We start from the raw sequence: 19,244 nt of genomic DNA, 5'->3' as shown, positions 1-19,244 counted from the left end.
GTACACCTGAAACTAACACAACATTGTAAATCAACGACACTCCAACATAGGAAAAGGTTGCTGAGCCCTGATTTAAACCATTTGCAAAATAAAATAACAAAAAAAATGCGTATCTAAAAAGAACTGATCCCCTTATGATCAAGCTGTTGTCTTTTGTTAATAAAAACAAGAATACAATAAAGAGCTAACTCTGCTCAAAAATAAAAAAGAATGAAGAATCAGTGAGATACATTTAAGGGAAACAGTAAGATGATATATAGATACATAATTATAAGATTCCTAGATTATTCCCATAGAAACTATTGCATTCTACATTTTGAGAAATTCTGCATACAAAAATTAAAACTTTATTTTCTGAGCTGTAGTAATTTTATTATAGTTAACTCCTTTTCAAAATAATGAAAAATTTAAAATAAGCTATGTCAATACATATTTTTTTAAGAAAGGGAAAGAGTAAGGTGAGAAATGAAAGCATCCGTTGGAGTTATGGGCAGGGGCTTCATGGCTGAAACAACACAGTGTCTGTAAGATGTGGTGGTGCGGTTAATTATCAGGCTGAAGTGGGTAACACTCTCCTTTTCCTTGTGCAGGAACCTTGTGGATGACAGAGATCGTCAACCTGATCTGCAACAAGGGGGATCCTGCCTGGGTCCAATCTGTTGTCAGCAGTGAGCATTCAATGTGGTTAGAAACTAAAGCTGGGCTTCAGTGTATAAAGGATCAGAAAGACCCATGATTCTACGTCTCCCATCTCCCCATTCAGTTGTTCTCCAGGTCATTCTTCAGTTCCAAGGCCAAGGTGAGTTAATGATGCAAGGTCAGTTTGGGTCACTTCTTTGGTTATCCTGAAGGCCTGTGTTTTAGGGACAGAGTTAAAATGTGACTCAGGTCCATCGACAGGTGAATGGATAAAGAAGATGTGGTACAGGGCTTGCCTGGTGGCGCAGTGGTTGAGAGTCCGCCTGCCGATGCAGGGGACATGGGTTCGTGCCCCGGTCCGGGAAGATCCCACATGCCGCAGAGCGGCTGGGTCTGTGAGCCATGGCCACTGAGCCTGTGCGTCCGGAGCCTGTGCTCCACAACAGGAGAGGCCACAACAGTGAGAGGCCCGCGTACAGCAAAAAAAAAAAAAAAAGAAAGATGTTGTACATATATACAGTGGAATATTACTCAGCCAAAAAAAGAATGAAATCATGCCATTTGCAGCAACATGGATGGACCTGGAGATGGTCATACTAAGTGAAGTTAAGTCAGACAAAGACAGACGTTATATGATATCACTCATATGTGGAATCTTAAAAAATGACACAAATGAAATGAACTTACTTAGAAAACAGAAATAGACTCACAGACATAGAAAACCAACTTATGGTTACCAAAGGGGTGGGGGTGGGGGAGATAAATTAGGAGTTTGGGATTAACAGTTACCCACTACTATATATAAAATAAGTAAACAACAAGTATAGCACAGGGAACGATACTCAATATTTTGTAATAACCTATAAGGGAAAAGAAGCTGAAAAAATAGATATACATGTATGTATAACTGAATCACTTTGCTATACACTTGAAACTAACACAGCATTGTAAATCAACTATACTTCAATTAAAAAAATAAATTTTAAAAAATGTGATTCAGTGAAGTGAGCATATTAGAAAAGCTTGTTCCAAGCTATGGTGGCACACACCAGACAATCTCCCTGCTGCTGCTCCAGAGAATACTCGATCCTTAATTAAATAAACCCTGGCTGCACCCCCAACCCCTAGGTACCCAACATTGATATGACCATATGGGAGGTGTCTCAACTGTAAATCAGCATCTGTATTTCAGAAGAAATGTAGGATTGGAACACATGTTTGAAATCCCACTGGGTTTTTCTAATCGTGAAATCATTTAGGGCATGTCTTTCCCACTTAATAGATCCACAGACCTCTGAGGCATAATCTCAGGACCCCTAAAGGAGGACCCTAACATTGAGTGACCCTGTGCTGTAAATGTGCATCTTCACTCATCTTAGATTATAGTTTAAAACGTGACACCGAAGGTATTATCAAAACTGTGTGAAACTGAACTTATTTACAAAACAGAAATACGCTCTCAGACATAGAAAACAAACTTGTGGTTACCAAAGGGGAAAGGGGAGGATGAAATAGGAATTTGGGATTAACAGATACACACGACTGTATGTAAAACAGATAAACAATAAGGCCCTACTGTATAGCACAGGGAACTATACTCAATATCTTGTAATAACCTATAAGGGAAAAGAATCTGAAAAAGTGTATATATATATATATATATATATATGAATTACTTTGCTGTGTAACCAAAAATGAATAAATACATAATAGGAAGAAAGAAAAAATGTATGAAACTCCCTCAAACAATCGTATGTGATGTGGTAGTGGAAGTATGATCGAAATATTCTAACATCACAGTGTCTTTCATAATATTAATATTGTACTATGTTTCTATTTGTTTGCTTGTTTATTGTCAGGTATATTTATTTTACTGTGATCACCATGATTATGAAGACCAGGTTTATTTTGTAGCTTTTTTTTTTTTTTTTTTTTTACCATTTTACACCAACCTACCAGAATGCTTAAAACAATATAGAGATTTAAGAAAATATTGGATGGTGGGCATGTAAATTGACGCAACCAGTATGGAAAACAGCATGGAGGTTTATCAAAAAATTAAAAATAGAACTACCATTAGATCCAGCAATTCCACTTCTGGGTATTTATCTAAAGAAAACGAAAACACTAATTTGAAAAGATAGATGCACCTCCATGTTCAATGCAGCCTTATTTATGATTACCAAGATGTGGAAGCAACATAAGTATCCACTGATGGATGAATGGATAAAGAAGATGTGAGATATATATATATATATGTATATATACATACATACACACAGTTGACCTTTGAACAACATGAGTTTGAACTGTGAGTTTCATTTATACAAAGATTTTTTTCAATAAATATAGTACTGTATTTTCATTTTGTTGCTTTTTATTTTTTAATAAATTTATTTATTTTATTTATTTATTTTTGGCTGCGTTGGGTCTTCGTTGCTGTGCACAGACTTTCTCTAGTTGTGGTGGGCGGAGGCTATTCTTCATTGCGGTACGCGGGCTTCTCATTGTGGTGGGTTCTCTTGTTGCTGAGCATGGGCTCTAGGAGCATGGGCTTCAGTAGTTGTGACATGCAGGCTCAGTAGTTGTGGCTCGTGGGCTCTAGAGTGCAGGCTCAGTAGTTGTGGTGCACAGGCTTAGTTGCTCCGCGGCACGTGTTATCTTCCCGGACCAGGGATCGAACCTGTGTCCCCTGCGCTGACAGGCAGATTCTCAACCACTGCACTACCAGGGAAGCCCCATTTTATTGCTTTTTAAATTAACTAAGTGTGGGGAAATATTTCTGTTTGATTAGAGAGCACAATATGTGGAATCAAAAGAATTAGGGTTTGAGTCCTGATTCTATCCAAACTGTTTCCACTTCCTGCCCTTGGGTGAGTATCAGTTCCTTTGCTTTTGAAGCAGAGATAGCAGTACTTGGGTTTTCCACCGTGTAGGGGGTAGTACCCCCAACCCCTATGTTGTTCAAGGGTCAACTGCACAGTGGAATATTACTCAGGCATGAAAAAGAATGAAATCAAGCCATTTGTGACAACATGGATAGACCTTGAGGACATTCATGCTTAATGAAATAAGTCAGATAGAGAAAGATAAATACCACTTGATCTCATTTATATGTGGAATCCAAAATTTAAAAAAAAAAGCTCATAGATACAGAGAACAGATTGGTAGTTGCCAGAGGTGGAGGGTGGGTGGTGGGCAAAATGGGTAAAGGAGGTCAAAAGGTACAACCTTCTAGTTATAAAATAAATAAATTATGGGGATGTGATGTACAGCCTGGTGACAATAGTTAATAATGCTGTGCTGCATATTTGAAAGTTGCTGGAAGAGTAAATCTTAAGCATTCTCATCACCAGAGAAAAATAATTCTGTAACTATGTCTGGTGACCAGTGTTAAGTAGACTTATTGTGGTCATCATTTGGAATCATTATGCTTTACCCCTGAAACGAATATAATGTTGTATGTCAATTATACCTAAGTAAAATTAATAAAGAAAGAACATATTGAATGAATGAAAGAATACATGAAACAGGAAAACAAACAAAAAAAATAGTCCAAGACCACACTCTGTAAAATGATTATGACTTTACGCCAGAAAATTCTGGTTTGAACCTCAGTTCTCCAGATTTTGTCTATGAACAAATAGTGCAATGTCGTTGAAGCTCCATTTTTGTGTGCTTAAACCAGCAGGATTTATTCATCTGTGCTAAGGGCTGGGAGGAACGTGATGATTAAGATGACCTCAAGCCACATCCAAAAGGAATGTATAGATCGTTTGAAAAAAGACCAATAACAGACAAAATTTGTTAGTTTCCGTAGCGACCACATTTTTTACTGACAGCCTAGCTTAGATCAGAGCCTAATGCATACTCAATGAATTATATCTATTTTAAGAAATATAATAAGTAGATTAAGAATCTGCTTATTGTTGTTTATCTATTTTATATATAGTAGTTTGTCTTTGCTAATCCCATACCCCTAATTTATCCCTCCCCGCCTTCCTCTTTGGTAACCGTTTGTTTTCTATGTCTGTGAGTCTGTTTCTGTTCTGTAAATAAGAACAGAAGAGAAACATTTGTGTGTTTGTGTCATATTTTAGATTTGACATTTGATTTTAAACATTTGTGTCAACTGTGTCATATTTTAGATTCCACATATAAGTGATACCCAGCTCAGATTATGACCGCAGTGGAGTAAAGCAATGATCCGAATTGGAAATGACCTGATATAACACTTGATCCAGCATGTCCTAGCCCAGGTTTACTGACATAAAACTAGTTCCTTTTTTTTTCTAAAGTTTGTTTTGAGAACCCTGAAAGTTTGTTTCCTCTTGAGGTTTCACCATCTACAGCAGCATGAGTTTATTCATGCCATCATTTTGAATATTATAAACGAACCCTTATATACAGTTGGCCATTCACATCTGTCTGATTAGTACCTGGGAAATACTGATATCGTAGAAATTCCTAGGAAAATATAGTAAGGCCTGGAACATGAAATTCCAGGAATAGCAGTGAATAGGGCAGAATCCCAATAAAAGTCAGACTTCTTCAAAATGTAATAACATCATCTGCCTCTCAAAACTTTAAAGACCATCATTCCATGTATCATAAGGTTCTTAAGGGCAGAAACAATCCATATCTTATATACTGCTTCTTCTATAGAATCTAACTAAATGTCTGGCACATTGTGGGTTCTAAATATATTTTGTTAAATAAATGAATTAAAGACTAAATTGTAGCCAGACACTTTAATGGGCGTTGGCATTTTCTCCATTTGTGAAAAGCGTGGAGCAAGGGAAATGGATACATTTATTCTCATTTTCTTTTTTTTTACAATTTAAGTGTATTTATGTAATGAGAAGTCCCAGAGATGTTATTACTTCCGGTTATCATTTCTGGAAAATGGTAAAGATTATCAGAGAGCCAGAATCATTTGAAGAATATTCGGAACGGTTCCTTCGAGGAAATGGTGAGTTTGACGCAAAATGTGGACTCCAGGTGGAATGGGGAAGTTTCTGTGTCTCATCCCCAGGTCTTACTGTCCCATGATTTAAACAACCACATTGTAATCGAAACCTAGATGTCGCTAAATCTGTAGCCCCTCCTGTTAACAACAGAAATCTTAGCGAATGTGCTTTGTGTTCTCCCCAATTTTTCCTAAATATAATAAACATATAAAAAGATAATTCACCACACTCAAAATAAGAGAAGTATGAATTCAAACTACAATGATATACAGTTTCTCATCTGTCATAGTGGAAAGTGTATGCCTTTCCTCTCATTGCTGTAACAAATTACCACAAATTTAATGCTTTAAAACAACAGAAAGTTGGGAATTCCCTGGTGGTCCAGTGGTTAGGACTTTCACTGCTGAGGGCCCGGGTTCAATCCCTGGTCAGGGAACTAGGATCCCACAAGCCACCTGACGTGGCCTAAACTAAACTAAATAAATAAAACAAAAAAGTATCTTACATGCTGGAGTTCAGAAACCCAAAATATGCCGTATGGGCTAAAATTAATGTGCAGGTGTGGTTACCTTCTGTTCTTGAGGCTCAAGGAGAGAATTCACTTCTCGCCTTTTCCAGCTTTTAGAGGCTGCCCACATTTCTTGGCACGTGGACCACATCCTCCCACACTCTGCTGTCATCACATCTCCTTCGCTGGTTCTGACACTCTTTCCGCTCTCACATAAGGACCTGTGATTACGTTGTTTCTACCTGGATAATCCAAGATAATCTCTCCCTTTGAAGATCCTGAATTTAATTGCATCTTCAAAGTCCATTTTGTCATGAAAAGTAACGTATGCAGAGACTTGGGGATCAGGCTGTGGACACTTTTGTGTGGCTATCACTCTGCTGTAGCACAGCTAGCATTCAAAACATTTGACTCACGCTGTGGCGGTGAGACTCTGGGTAGGCCAACACGCTCATATGTTGCTGGTGGCATGGATAACAGTACTAACCCATGTAGGGTCATCTTGCAAATTCTACCATTCTAGCATTTACACATTCATGTTTAACTCCCCTTTCTCCAGTGGAAAAAAATACACTAGCAAAAATACAAAAAAAAAAAAAGTTGCGGTGGGGAGAAGCAGAAGATGGATTTACTAGACTATTCAAATTATCCTTATTTGTAATAGCAAAAAATAAAATTGCCACCAAATATATAATGAAATGCTACTCAACTTAAAAAAATGGAATGTTGCCATTCTATTACAGAGTGACCTCTAGAATCCACTGCTAACTATTTTAAAAATTGAGATGTGGAGAAAAGTTTGTAGCGTAGCCTACCAATGAACAACGACAGAGGACAAGTACAGGAAAGGGCATGAGGAGAGAAGAGTTTGGTAAAATTTGGAGAGTTGGGTGCGATAAGAAAGAAGCAACTAAATGAGGTGGATGGACCTAGAGTCTGTCATACAGAGTGAAGTAAGTCAGAAAGAGAAAAACAAATACTGTATGCTAACACATATGTATGGAAACTAAAAAAAAAAGGTTCTGAAGAACCTAGGGGCAGGACAGGAATAAAGACTCAGACATAGAGAATGGACTTGAGGACACAGGGAGAGGGAAGGGTAAGCTGGGACGAAGTGAGAGAGTGGCATGGATATATATACACTACCAAACGTAAAATAGATAGCTAGTGGGAAGCAGCCACATAGCACAGGGAGATCAGCTCGATGCTTTGTGACCACCTAGAGGGGTGGGATAGGGAGGGTGGGAAGGAGGCTCAAGACGGAAGGGTTATGGAGATGTATGTATACATATAGCTGATTCAATTTGTTGTACATCAGAAACTAATGCAACATTGTAAAGCAATTATACTCCAATAAAGATATATATAAAAGAAGCAACTAATATCTGCCTGGTCACCATCAGAGACAACCTTAAATATTGTATTAAAGACCTTGGTTTTTTTTTTTTTTTTGGCTGCTCTACATAGCTTGTGGGATCTTAGTTCCCCGACCAGGGATCGACCCCGCGCTCACAGCAGTGAAAGTGTGGAGACCTAACCACTGGACCGCCAGGGAATTCCCAAGAGCTTGGAATTTAACTTATGCAATATTTTGATTAAAAAAACCATTATTTCTGAAGAAAACTCTAAAATTTTGGATCTGGATTTCCATCAAAGATATTTTTAAAGGGCTTTAATGCCAAAAAAATTTAAACACCTGTTTCGCTTGTGTCAGCTTGTCCAATGCTCTGGAATCCTATTTGATTCCCTTGTAGAGCCACAGAGGAAACATATTTTTAACTACTACAATTTTTCCTATCACAAACATGCTCCTCCTGGCCATAATCTTGGACGTTCCTGGATGAAATGCCCTCCTTTAAGAGTTCCCAGTGGGGACTTCCCTGGTGGTCCGGTGGTTAGGACTCTGTGCTTCCACTGCAGTGGGTATGGGTTCGATCCTTGGTCGGGGAACTAAGATTCCACAAGCTGCACGGCCAAAAAAAAAACAAAAAACAAACAAACAAAAAAACAGTTCCCAGTATCCGTGTGCAGACAGTGAATGTTCAACATTTTACTAGCTGTTTTTTCAGCAGAAGGAGGACCTAACTTCTAGGAGCTTCAATTTCCCTATTGGATTTGGGAGTATAATAATTGAGACTGTGCTGAAACCTGCTCCACACTTGTAAGAAAAAATTAGGTGTCTTTATTGCAAGGTAGAGAAAAATCTTGCCTTTTGTTTTTTTAACTTCTTGGAGTTTATCATCTAATTATGTCAAACACAACTATCTCTCCTATTTAATTATACCAAACCCTTAGTTGCAAACAACCTTAAACATAAAAAACAGATCAAGCAATTATAATTAAATATTTATTTATTTATTTATTTGGCTGCGCCGGGTCTTAGTTGTGGCATGCGGGTTCTTTTTATTTGTGGCATTGGAAATCTTAGTTGCGGCATGTGGGATCTAGCTCCCTGACCAGGGATGGAACCCAGGTCCCCTCCATTGGGAGCATGGAGTCTTAGCCACTGGACCACCAGGGAAGTCCAAGCAATTATAATTAAACAGGATAAATAATTCAAGCACGTCTCAGTGAATCCAACATAAGAATTCAACGAGCTATATTCCTGTAGGAATAGCTGGAACCATGGGATTAAACAGAAGATCTTATATCTCTGCACCTTTCTCCTTGAAATTTTCATCTTCTGAACAAAAAAAATGTGATACACACACACACACACACACACACACACACACACACACACGATGAAATACTACTCAGCCATAAAAAAGAATGAAATAATGCCATTTGCAGCAACATGGGTGGACCTAGAGATGATCATACTAAGTGAAGTAAGCCAGACAGAGAAAGACAAATACCATATGATATCACTTATATGTAGAATCTAAAATATGATACAAATGAACTTATTTACAAAACAAAAATAGACTCACAGACATAGAAAGCAAACTTATGGTTACCAAAGGGGAAAGTTGGGGGGATAAATTAGGAGTTTGGGATTAGCAGATACAACTACTATGTATAAAATAAATAAATAACAAGGTCCTACTGTATAGCACAGGGAATTATGTTTAATATTTTGTAAAAAACCACAATGGAAAAGAATATGAAAATTTTTTTTTCTTTTTTTTTGGTCTCAACATAGGTTTCTGCTAGTTTGGTTCGCATGATATGAAAGAGAGCTGACCAGTCCTGAATTGGGGAACTTATATAGTATTGTGCAGTTATACAAGGAGAGACAGAAAGTTTGCTCTTTTTTTTTTCCTCTGGAAAGTTTACTCTTGATATGAAGACCAAAAATCTCAGGGGAAGAGACACAGGTTTGCATGTGTCTAATGCCTTATTCAACAATGTCTAAGTGACAGGATCATTTGACCTACGACTCCTCAAATGCACATTGTGAAAGGAAAAAAAAAAAATTTTCCACACTATGTGCTGTTCCAAAGGTTTGGGATGGGTGAAGGACATACAAAAGACATGTGTTTCTGGTATAGGGGAAAGAAACTGTATTCATAGCAGAAAGAACAAAGACATGGACTCCAAATTAGAAGGAGTTTAAAATTAGCTCTTTCATTTGCTAACTGAATTCTCTTTACAGTTCAAAAATCTCATCACAGGTAGATGTGACACATTATTTTTTTTAACTTTTTATTTTATGTTGGAGTACAGTTGATTAACAATGTTGTGATAGTTTCAGGTGTACAGGAAAGTGATTCAGTTATACATACACATGTATCTATTCTTTTTCAAATTCTTTTTCCATTTAGGTTGTTGCATAATTTTGAGCAGCGTTCTCTGTGCTATACTGGGTCCTTGTTGGTTACCCATTTTAAATAGATGCCCATCTTAAACACTGGCTCCGGACGCACAGGCTCAACGGCCATGGCTCACGGGCCCAGCCGCTCCGCGGCATGTGGGATCTTCCTGGACCGGGACACGAACCCGTGTTTCCCCGCATTGGCAGGTGGATTCTCAACCACTGCGCCACCAGGGAAGCCCTAGATGCCCATCTTAAATACTGCATTGTATATGGCACCACCTGGTGGCCATCCAGGCAGTAAAGGCAGAAATTCTATTTCTCACGTCAACAAAGAGGAAAGGACAAGGATTCCTCCCGCTTTGCTCACTTGCTCATCAGACACATAGGGTGTGCACAAGCGGGCAGCATTCCCGGGGCGGTGGGGTCCACGAGAGTGAACCAGGTACTTCTCTCTCCGCTTCTCTTGCAGTGCTGTATGGATCGTGGTTTGACCATGTCCACAACTGGCTGCAGATGAAAGGAAAAGAGAATTTCCTGGTGATATCGTATGAGGAGCTGCAACAGGTAACCATTTTCTCTAGCTCCATCTCATGGCTGTCTATCTTCCATCCATTCTTTCCATTTAATTTAATTAATTAATTTTTTTAACATCTTTATTGGAGTATAATTGCTTTACAATAGTGTGTTAGTTTCTGCTGTATAACAAAGGGGATCAGCTATTCATATACATATATCCCCATATCTCCTCCCTCTTGCGTCTCCCTCCCACCCTCCCTATCCCACCCCTCTAGGTGGACACAGAGCACCGAGCTGATCTCCCTGTGCTATGCGGCTGCTTCCCACTAGCGATCTGTTTTACATTTGGTAGTGTATATACGTCCATGCCACTCTCTCATCCATTCTTTAATATTTCTATTCTACCCTTTCAATCGGATCTTATCCCTGGGAGGAAATCAAGAGGGGTCATTTCTTCTTTGACCTCCTTAGGTTGTACACATTCTTTCTTCAATTTTCTCATTTATTTCTTTTTACAACATTTAATGCAGGCACTGACAAAGAGTTTAGTAACATACTGAGGGCTATCAACGATTTCATGGCAAAAATCTGAAGCAATCTGGGAACCCAGGGGCAGTGTCCGGTGGGTGTGGAAGGCAGATGGGGCTTGGCAGGGTCAGGATAGAGGCAAAATTATTTACATATTCCCAGACCGACTGATAGGAATTGAATATGTCAGTATTCATAGAAAGCATTGGCTGACCTCCAGAGAAAGTGGCCAACGTAAATTTTTTTTTAATTAATTTCATTTTGGCTGCATTGGCTCTTCGTTGCTGCGTGTGGGCTTTCTCTAGTTGCGGTGAGCGGGGGCTACTCTGCATTGTGGTGCATGTGCGTCTCGTTGCAGTGGCTTCTCCTGTTGTAGAGCATGGGCTCTAGGCACGCAGGCTTCAGTAGCTGTGGCACATGGGCGCAGTAGTCGTGGCTCGTGGGCTCTAGAGCGCAGGCTCAGTAGCTGTGGCTCACAGGCTTAGTTGCTCCGTGGCATATGGGATCTTCCCGGACCAGGGCTTGAACCTGTGTCCCCTGCATTGGCAGGCGGATTCTCAACCACTGCACCACCAGGGAAGCCCGTGGCCAACGTAACTTTAAATAGACTGTCTCAGGACTTCCCTGAGCCACAACTACTGAAGCCCATGTGCCTAGAGCCCGTTCTCCGCAGCAAAGAGAGGCTACTGCAATGAGAAGCCTGCGCGCAGCAACGAAGACCCAACGCAGCCAAAAATAAATAAATAAATAAGTAAGTAAGTAAGTAAATAAATAAATAAATAAAAGTAAAGTAAAAAATAAATAGACTGTCTCTTATAAACACTCCTCTGTCCCACACTTGGACTGCACATTTCCAGACGAGTATGACGAGCTCATCCTCTTCCTGCTTTCGCTTATTTTCTGTCTCCTCCTGGTCATCACTCTCTGCTGTCTCTGTTTGCTCTCTTTTTCCCGATTGTCATTTTCTTTCCACTCTCTGGGGTTCTCATCCTAGGACATACAAGCTAGTGTAGAGACACTCAGCCACTTCTTGGGCAAGAAGCTAAGCCCAGAAGAACTGAATGCAGTCCTCAAGAATGCATCCTTCAAGACCATGAGAGATAATAAAATAGCAATTATTCCCGATCACCTGATATCTTTATGGATCAAAGCAAAGGTTTCATGAGAAAAGGTAAGAGAGCATTTTTTAAAACTGAAGTATATTTGATTTACAATATTATATTAGTTGCAGGTGATTAGTTGCAGGTGCAGCATAGTGAGTCAGTATTTTTATAGATTATACTGCATTTAACATTATTACAAAATAATGGCTACATTCCCTGTTCTGTACAATATATCCTTGTTGCTTATTTATTTTATACATAGTAGTTTGTACCTCTTAATCCCCTACTCTTATCTTGCCCCTCCCCCCTTTCCTCTCTCCACTGGTAACCACTAGTTTGTTCTCTATATCTGTGAGTCTGTTTCTGTTTTGTTATATCCATTCATTTGTATTATTTTTTAGATTCCACACATAAGTGATAAAATACAGTGTTTGTCTTTCTCTGTCTGACTTATTTCACTGAGCATAATACCTCCAAGTCCATCCATGTTGTTGCAAGTGGCAGAATTTCATTCTTTTTTTATGCCTGAGCATTTCTAATTTTAGGACCTGGAAGAAATGGACAGAGAATTCCTCTGCTTCTGTGGATAAACTAAGATATGGGGCGAGGAAAATATTTGAGTCTATAAAATCACAAAAGTGGCACCTGACTTGGAGAGTTTAAGGAATGATTTGGGATATTTATAAGGTCCTAAAGAAAACTTGTGAAGATGAAGCACTGCCTATGAATAATGTATTTCCCTGTCCCCACTCATGTCCTAGGTGTTGGTTGTTGTGTAGAGCACCCTCACATTTTCTTGTTAGAGTTCCCGCTCACAACACTGGTGTGGTCCCTCGCCCCATGGAGTGACCCTCCCTTTACAAGTATTGACAATGGGAATATCTATTCCACCAAAAGGAGCTGGCAAATAGAAACCCTGGGAAAAGAAAAATGAGGGGAAAGACATGTGACTTAGCTCCAGGCCAAACCTTCTGTTGAGACCCTATACGAAAGACCAAAGATGTTCACTACACAGAAGGAATGAGGGTGTTGATGGCATGTAGTGGGTGGTTTCCATTTTCAACCTGCAGTGTACAAGAGTGGGGCTGGGGAGACCTCAAGGAAAAGATGACATGCGACTGTTTGCTCGGTTACCCAAGGGAAGAGCATTCGAGGTAGAAAAAACTGCAAGGTACAAAACACTGGGTAGTGCTGTTTGCGGTGATATTCAAGGGTGGAGAGTTAAAAATAAAAGGAAAGGGACTTCCCTGGTGGTCCAGTGGGTAAGACTTTGCCTTCCAATGCAGAGAGTGCAGGTTCGATCCCTGGCTGGCGATCTAAGATCCCACATGCCTCGTGGCCAAAAAAACAAAACGTAAAACAGAAGTAATATTGTAACAAATTCAATAAAGACTTTAAAAAAATAAAAAATAAAATAAAAAGAAAGGAAAGAGAAGGCATGATTTGGGGGTAGCAATCAATCACAAGTACACCATATCTACCTACACGACCCAGGGTAAGAGCAGCATAGGAGAAAAGAACCTCCACTGTCCTAAAGAAATGTGTGGCTGGTTAAATGAGGTATACATGTAATATCCTAACACAATGCCTGGCATATGAGAAATTACTTCATGTAGGTTAGGTGTTATTACTGTTGTGGTTGCCTTTTGTGATTATTCAAACCTCACAATATAAACAGATTGCAAAGTGGAGACTCAAATATACTACCAAAAACCAGTGGCCGTCAGACTCTGGACAAGAAACTTTTAACCACTCGGTTATATTGCCTTGCAATTTCCAGTTCAGTGTCCGTGACAGATTGGCAGTGGTGACAGACACAGAAGACGCTGAAGTGAAGTCTTGAGACCTTATTTATAAACCTGATCTGGACTTATTTTTTTGTATATTTGACAGGAATCATTGGGGACTGGAAAAGTCACTTTACAGTGGCCCAGAGTGAAGCCTTTGATAAAATATACCAGGAAAAGATGGCTGGGCTCGCTCAAGACCTATTCCCATGGGAATAATGGCCTTATATTCCTGGATCAGATATAAATGCTGAATTTCCTGATGTTCTTGTGTTCGAGCACGCTCATAGGAAGCAAATTTTAATCCTACAATTCAATATGTGGTTCATTGAAAATAATCATGTTCTAAGAATACTATTTCATAATAGGTGGAAGTCATATAAAATTTAAATTTCAGTGCCATAAATGAAGTTTTAATGGAACACACATACATGCACACACACACACAAAAGAATCATGTTCCTTATTAACTGTAAGCCATGCCAGCTGCAAAAAGTTATATAATATTTCAAACACACAGAATAAGAAAACAATATTTTAAACCTCATATGAATTCTAACCTGTTAAAAAATAAAAGTGAATACTTTCCCATATTGGTGAGTATATGAAAGTCCACCACAGAACATTACATATATTAATATACTTACCTCTTCTTCTGTAGCCATTCCCCAATCATATCTTCCCTCTGTATCTTTGGCATCTCATAATTAGTAACTACTCAGAGCTTAGCGTGTACGTTTCTGTAGGGGATACCTTGTTCAGATCACCACACCGATGCACTTATGCTCCAGCCACTGTGAGGGAGCCTGCTGAGGGCTTGCAGGTGCCCTCTTATCTGCAACATTGCTTTGAGCAAAACGAGAGACATCTTTCCTGGAAGATTAGGCTTTCCGAAAAACAAACGGCACCCAGCAAATGACTTGCAGAGATAAATATTAAAGACTAACACCTTGTGCTAGGAAAGGAGCAGATTCGTGGTGTGCTTTGTTGTCAAGCTCTCTGGGGGACGAGAACAAACCACATCTGTGTTTGGCTTCTTCCCCAAGACCCACCACTCACCCCTGCCGGGTTGTGCTGGCCTCACTCCTTTTCAGAGCACACTCATTCATTGAATCATTTATACAAAAGCACCCATTTCAAGCTGTTTCTAAGAAACCCAACTCAAGAAACTTAACCCCAGAAGCCATCCTAGGAATAAAACTGTGAAGATGGGATTCTGGAATTGATCACTTACCAGCCAGACACCAATGAGGACCCCAATACTAGCAGTGGGGAACATACAGACAGACCCTGGCATATTATCCCAGGGCAAATCCTAAGGGCTTTTTGTTTGTTTGTGTTTTTTGGTGCACCACGCGGCATGCAGGATCTTACTTCCCTGACCAGGGATCGAACACGTGACCCCTGAAGTGGAAGCGCGGAGTCCTAACCACTGGACCGCCAGGGAAGTCCCCTGCTAAGGTTTTCACTACTGTGTTGGGATACAGGTGGAAAGGGCTGATCTGTCATGTGCAGAATCTCTGGAATGTGATTGTTACAGGGGGAACAGTAACTCTTAGGACTGTGGAATTAGGTGCCTTTTGAAAAGTGCCACTAACGCAAAAAGCAGTGGAGACAGTGACCTCAGATGGATTCATCAGGGTTGTAAATGTCACCAAAAACCCGGCCTCTGTTCACTGCTGCCGAATAGAAACACAGAGACAGAACCTGGAGGAGTAGAAAAGAGTAGCTTTATTACTTTGCCAGGCAAAGGGGGCCACAGCAGGCTAAGGCCCTCAAAACTGTGCCTTGATTCCTGGGCAATAGGAAGGGGTCTTATAATTTCAGGGTGGAAAACAGAGCTGTAGATAAGGGTCGGGGCTGATGTGGTCTTCATTCTTCTTTCTTCTGGAGACATTGGGATTATTAGGGCTGGCGTCAGGTGGTTCCGGAACAGGTTCTGGTGGTCCTCAAGGTTATCGTTCCATGACGTTCTTTCTGGAATGAAGAATGCCCACAAAGGAAAGGAGTGCTAGGGAGTGTTGTCTTGGAGGAGTAAACATCAGGTGCACAGTACAACTTTAGCTAGAGGGCAGTCACTATCAGAGTGCAGCTAAGCAAGAAAGGGAAGGGAAAAATTAAAAACGTTTACAGGGGCTTCCCTGGCTGGACATCGAGCCCTGGTCCGGGAAGATCCCACACACCGTGGAGCAACTAAGCCCGTGTGCCACAACTACTGAATCCTGCGTGCCTAGAGCCTGTGCTCCGCAGCAAGATAAGCCACCGCAGTGAGAAGCCCGAGCGCCACAACCACTGAGCCTGCACTCTAGAGCCCACGAGCCACAACTACTGAGCCCGCGTGCCACAACTACTGAAACCTGCGCCCCTAGAGCCCACGCTCTACAATGAGGAGCCACCGCAATGAGAAGCCTGCACACCACAACGAAGAGCAGCCCCCCCCACCCCGTTCCTACTCGCCGCAACTAGAGAAAGCCCGCGCGTAGCAACAAAGACCCAACACAGCCTGAAATAAATAAATAAATTTATTTTAAAAAAAAAAAAAGTCTACAGGAGACCAGTTGGATGGGTGGCAAGAATAAGGGCTGAATAAGGGCTGACATAATGGGGATGCCTCAACTAGCTTCTGCTACAGCATAAAGGCAGTGTGGGAGTAATGTCAGCAGGATGGTGAAATAGGAGGCCCTGTCCCCGGATGATAATAATGTGAGGGCTCTGGAAGCCAGGAAGGCAGTTCCAGTCCCCCCATGGACCACGGAATCCAAGTTCAGCCACGTTGGACAGGATGAGAACAGCCTCACCCTGCCCGCATCACCCCTTCCAAAGCTGCCACAGCTCAGTGCTGAGCCGCCTACCCCCAGCCCTTCTCACCCAGTGGGGAAAGAGTAAGCAAAGTGAGGGGCTGGCTTCTCCAGCCTTTGAGACCCGCTGCCCGACAGACCTGCTTCTGTCTCCTCAAACACGGAATGTGAGGAAACCCACGTGGCTGTGGCCTGGGGAGAGCTAAGATCAAAGAAATGGGGTAAGGATGGCAGCAACCCGCTCGAGGGTCTCAAGGACCACCTGGGCACCCCCACGGATGGCACAGACCTCACGGACTGGCTTGACCCTGCAGAACCGAGGGAGACACCCGGTCCTGAGGCTGGTCCGTCAGGAGAAGGGAAAGGGGTGAAGCTGGTACCCATCGCCCCAGCACTTTGGGGCAGTGCCCTGGGGAAAGGCTGGTAGTGCTACACACCTGACACAGCCCTGTTGAGGCAGGAGATAGACGGGCCCCAGGCTGAGCAGCTGGACTCTGTCTCCTGTGGACAGATAGTCCAAGATGAAGAGAAGGAGCTGAGCCCTGGCCAGGTAAGACACCACATATTTCTCATTCTGGAGGTCAAGGAGACCTTCCCGACTACACATGCGCAGAAAGGCTCCTTGGAGGTCAAAAAGTGGGTGATGTCAGCCTACCCATAGGCCTCTTCGCAAGAACCCACCTCGGCTGAGAGATGCACGCGCATGCAGGGGAGGACCCTGAGATAAACCAAGTATGGACTCAGAACCAGGCAAAGCAAGATGACTGGCCAGAGGAGACCCGGAAGAAATGCCCCATATAAGTGATTCAAACTACCACAAGGGCGCGACTCTCTCTGGGAGTCCACCCGTGTGTGCCTATTCATATGTACTCTTTTTCCTCCTAATAAACACTTTACTTGTTTCACTACTTTCCGTTTCTTTGTGGAAATTCATTTTCTCCAAAGCCATATGGGCCAGGGCCTCGTCACTGGCCACTGGTCTAGTGACTAGGATTCAGTGCTCTCTCTGCCATGGCCTGACTTCAGCCTGTGGCCAGGATCTGAAATCCTGCTTGAAGCTGCTGCAGGCTGAGGCCACCCGAGATCACTGTGGCATAGAGGGAAGACACACAATCCTAAACATCCCCTCCAGGAGGGACCCCCAGAATCTCCAGCCGGGCTGTCTGCTGGAGGTCCTTCCCTCCTGAAGCCAGTCCATAAAGACTGGAAGAGGTGACTGCTTCCCAAAGTGCAGACATCAACGCAAGGCTACAAAGATCACGAGGAATCAGGGAAACAGGACATCATCGAATGAAGGAAATAAGCCCTAGTGACCGATCCCAGAGAAATGGAGATCTACCAACAGCCTGCTGGAGAATTCAAAGTCATTGTCTTAAAGAAGCTCCGTGAGTTACAGGAGAACAGAGATAGGCAACAAAACGGAATCAGGAAAACAGATTATTTTTCCTTTACAATTTTGTTTATTGAAGATTAAGTTTCTATTCAACTTTAAGGTCCACAATTATAAAGTTTAACTTGAAAAAACAGAGATTAGTTTTGACATTTAAAATTAGTACAAAAACGATCTGTTAACAACCATAGGTGAACAATATAGAAACAATTGCATCTCAAAAGCATGCTAGGAAAACGGCAGATTTTTTAAAATGAAAAGTTTGGATTGACGTCAGCAAGAAGGGAACAATCTATCATCAACTGGGATCAATCACCATAGACAGGAAATAAATCTAGGCAAGGACAAGTAAAGAATGAGAAATAACAATGTTTCTAAACCTTCCCTCCCCATTCAACTCTTTCCCAAGTCATTCTTCAGTTCCAAGGCCAAGGTGAGCTAACAATGCAAGCTCAGTTTGGATCATGTCTCTGGTTGTCTTCTGTTTGTGGGACAGATTAAAACTCGATTCAAAGTGAGCATATCAGAAAACATTGTTCAAAGTGGCATGTTTGTGTATTAGATAATTTCCTTGGTATTGCTCCAGAGAACACTTTGTCTTCCTTAGCTAAGTAATAAATCTCTGTTGCCCCCTAGTGTAAAGTGCCCAACATTGAGTTGCCCACGTGAAAAGCAGCTCAGTTACAAATCATCGCTTACAATTCAGAGGAAATATGGGTTTGGTGTTTACATTTGAAACCCAATGGGGACTCCTCTAATCATGACATCTATGTAGGGCATGTCTTTCCCAATCAACTGCTCCACAGTCCTGTGATGCAAAATTTCAGGAGCTCCAAAGGAAGATTCTAACTTTGAATATCCCTAGAGATATAAATGTGAATCTGTACTCTTCTTATGGTTTAAATCATGTGATACAAAACACATTATCTAAATTGCACGAAACTCTCTCAACCCACCTTTTGTGATGTAATGGATGAATGATCAGAATATTCTTATATCACAGTGTATTATATTTTATGAATGTTGTACTCTATTTCTATTTGCTTGTTTACTGTAAGGGTCATTTATTTGACTGTGACCTCCATGACTCTGGAGACTGTTGGGGGGAGGGGAGGGAAATTTCTCCCCTCCCCCTCTTGAGTTCTTGTGGCTGGACTAATAATACAATTGACTCAAGACAGAGTAACAGGAGAAAAAGAAACTAACTTTAATTCAAAGAAATGAGACTTAAGAAGTGGCCAAAGC

At 41.3% G+C, this 19,244-nt stretch overlaps 1 protein-coding gene across 1 annotated transcript; it reads left to right on the top strand.

Annotated features, from left to right (window-relative positions):
- Nucleotides 1–583: 583 nt before the first annotated feature.
- Nucleotides 584–14,096, top strand: LOC113615177 (3-beta-hydroxysteroid sulfotransferase-like; the record flags this gene model as incomplete). The annotated part of the gene is given in 6 exon segments (XM_027097317.1): nucleotides 584–799; nucleotides 5,485–5,611; nucleotides 10,347–10,441; nucleotides 11,916–12,027; nucleotides 12,030–12,092; nucleotides 13,918–14,096. Coding segments are annotated over 6 exon segments (726 nt in total), but the record flags the coding sequence as incomplete, so codon positions are not given.
- Nucleotides 14,097–19,244: the final 5,148 nt, after the last annotated feature.

Source organism: Aethalodelphis obliquidens, unplaced genomic scaffold (genome assembly GCF_003676395.1).
Source record: "Aethalodelphis obliquidens isolate GAN/ISIS:26980383/991018 unplaced genomic scaffold, ASM367639v1 scaffold113, whole genome shotgun sequence".
NCBI lineage: Eukaryota > Metazoa > Chordata > Mammalia > Artiodactyla > Delphinidae > Aethalodelphis > Aethalodelphis obliquidens.
Note: the sequence above shows the minus strand (reverse complement) of the source record. Positions and strands in the feature narration are given on the sequence as shown.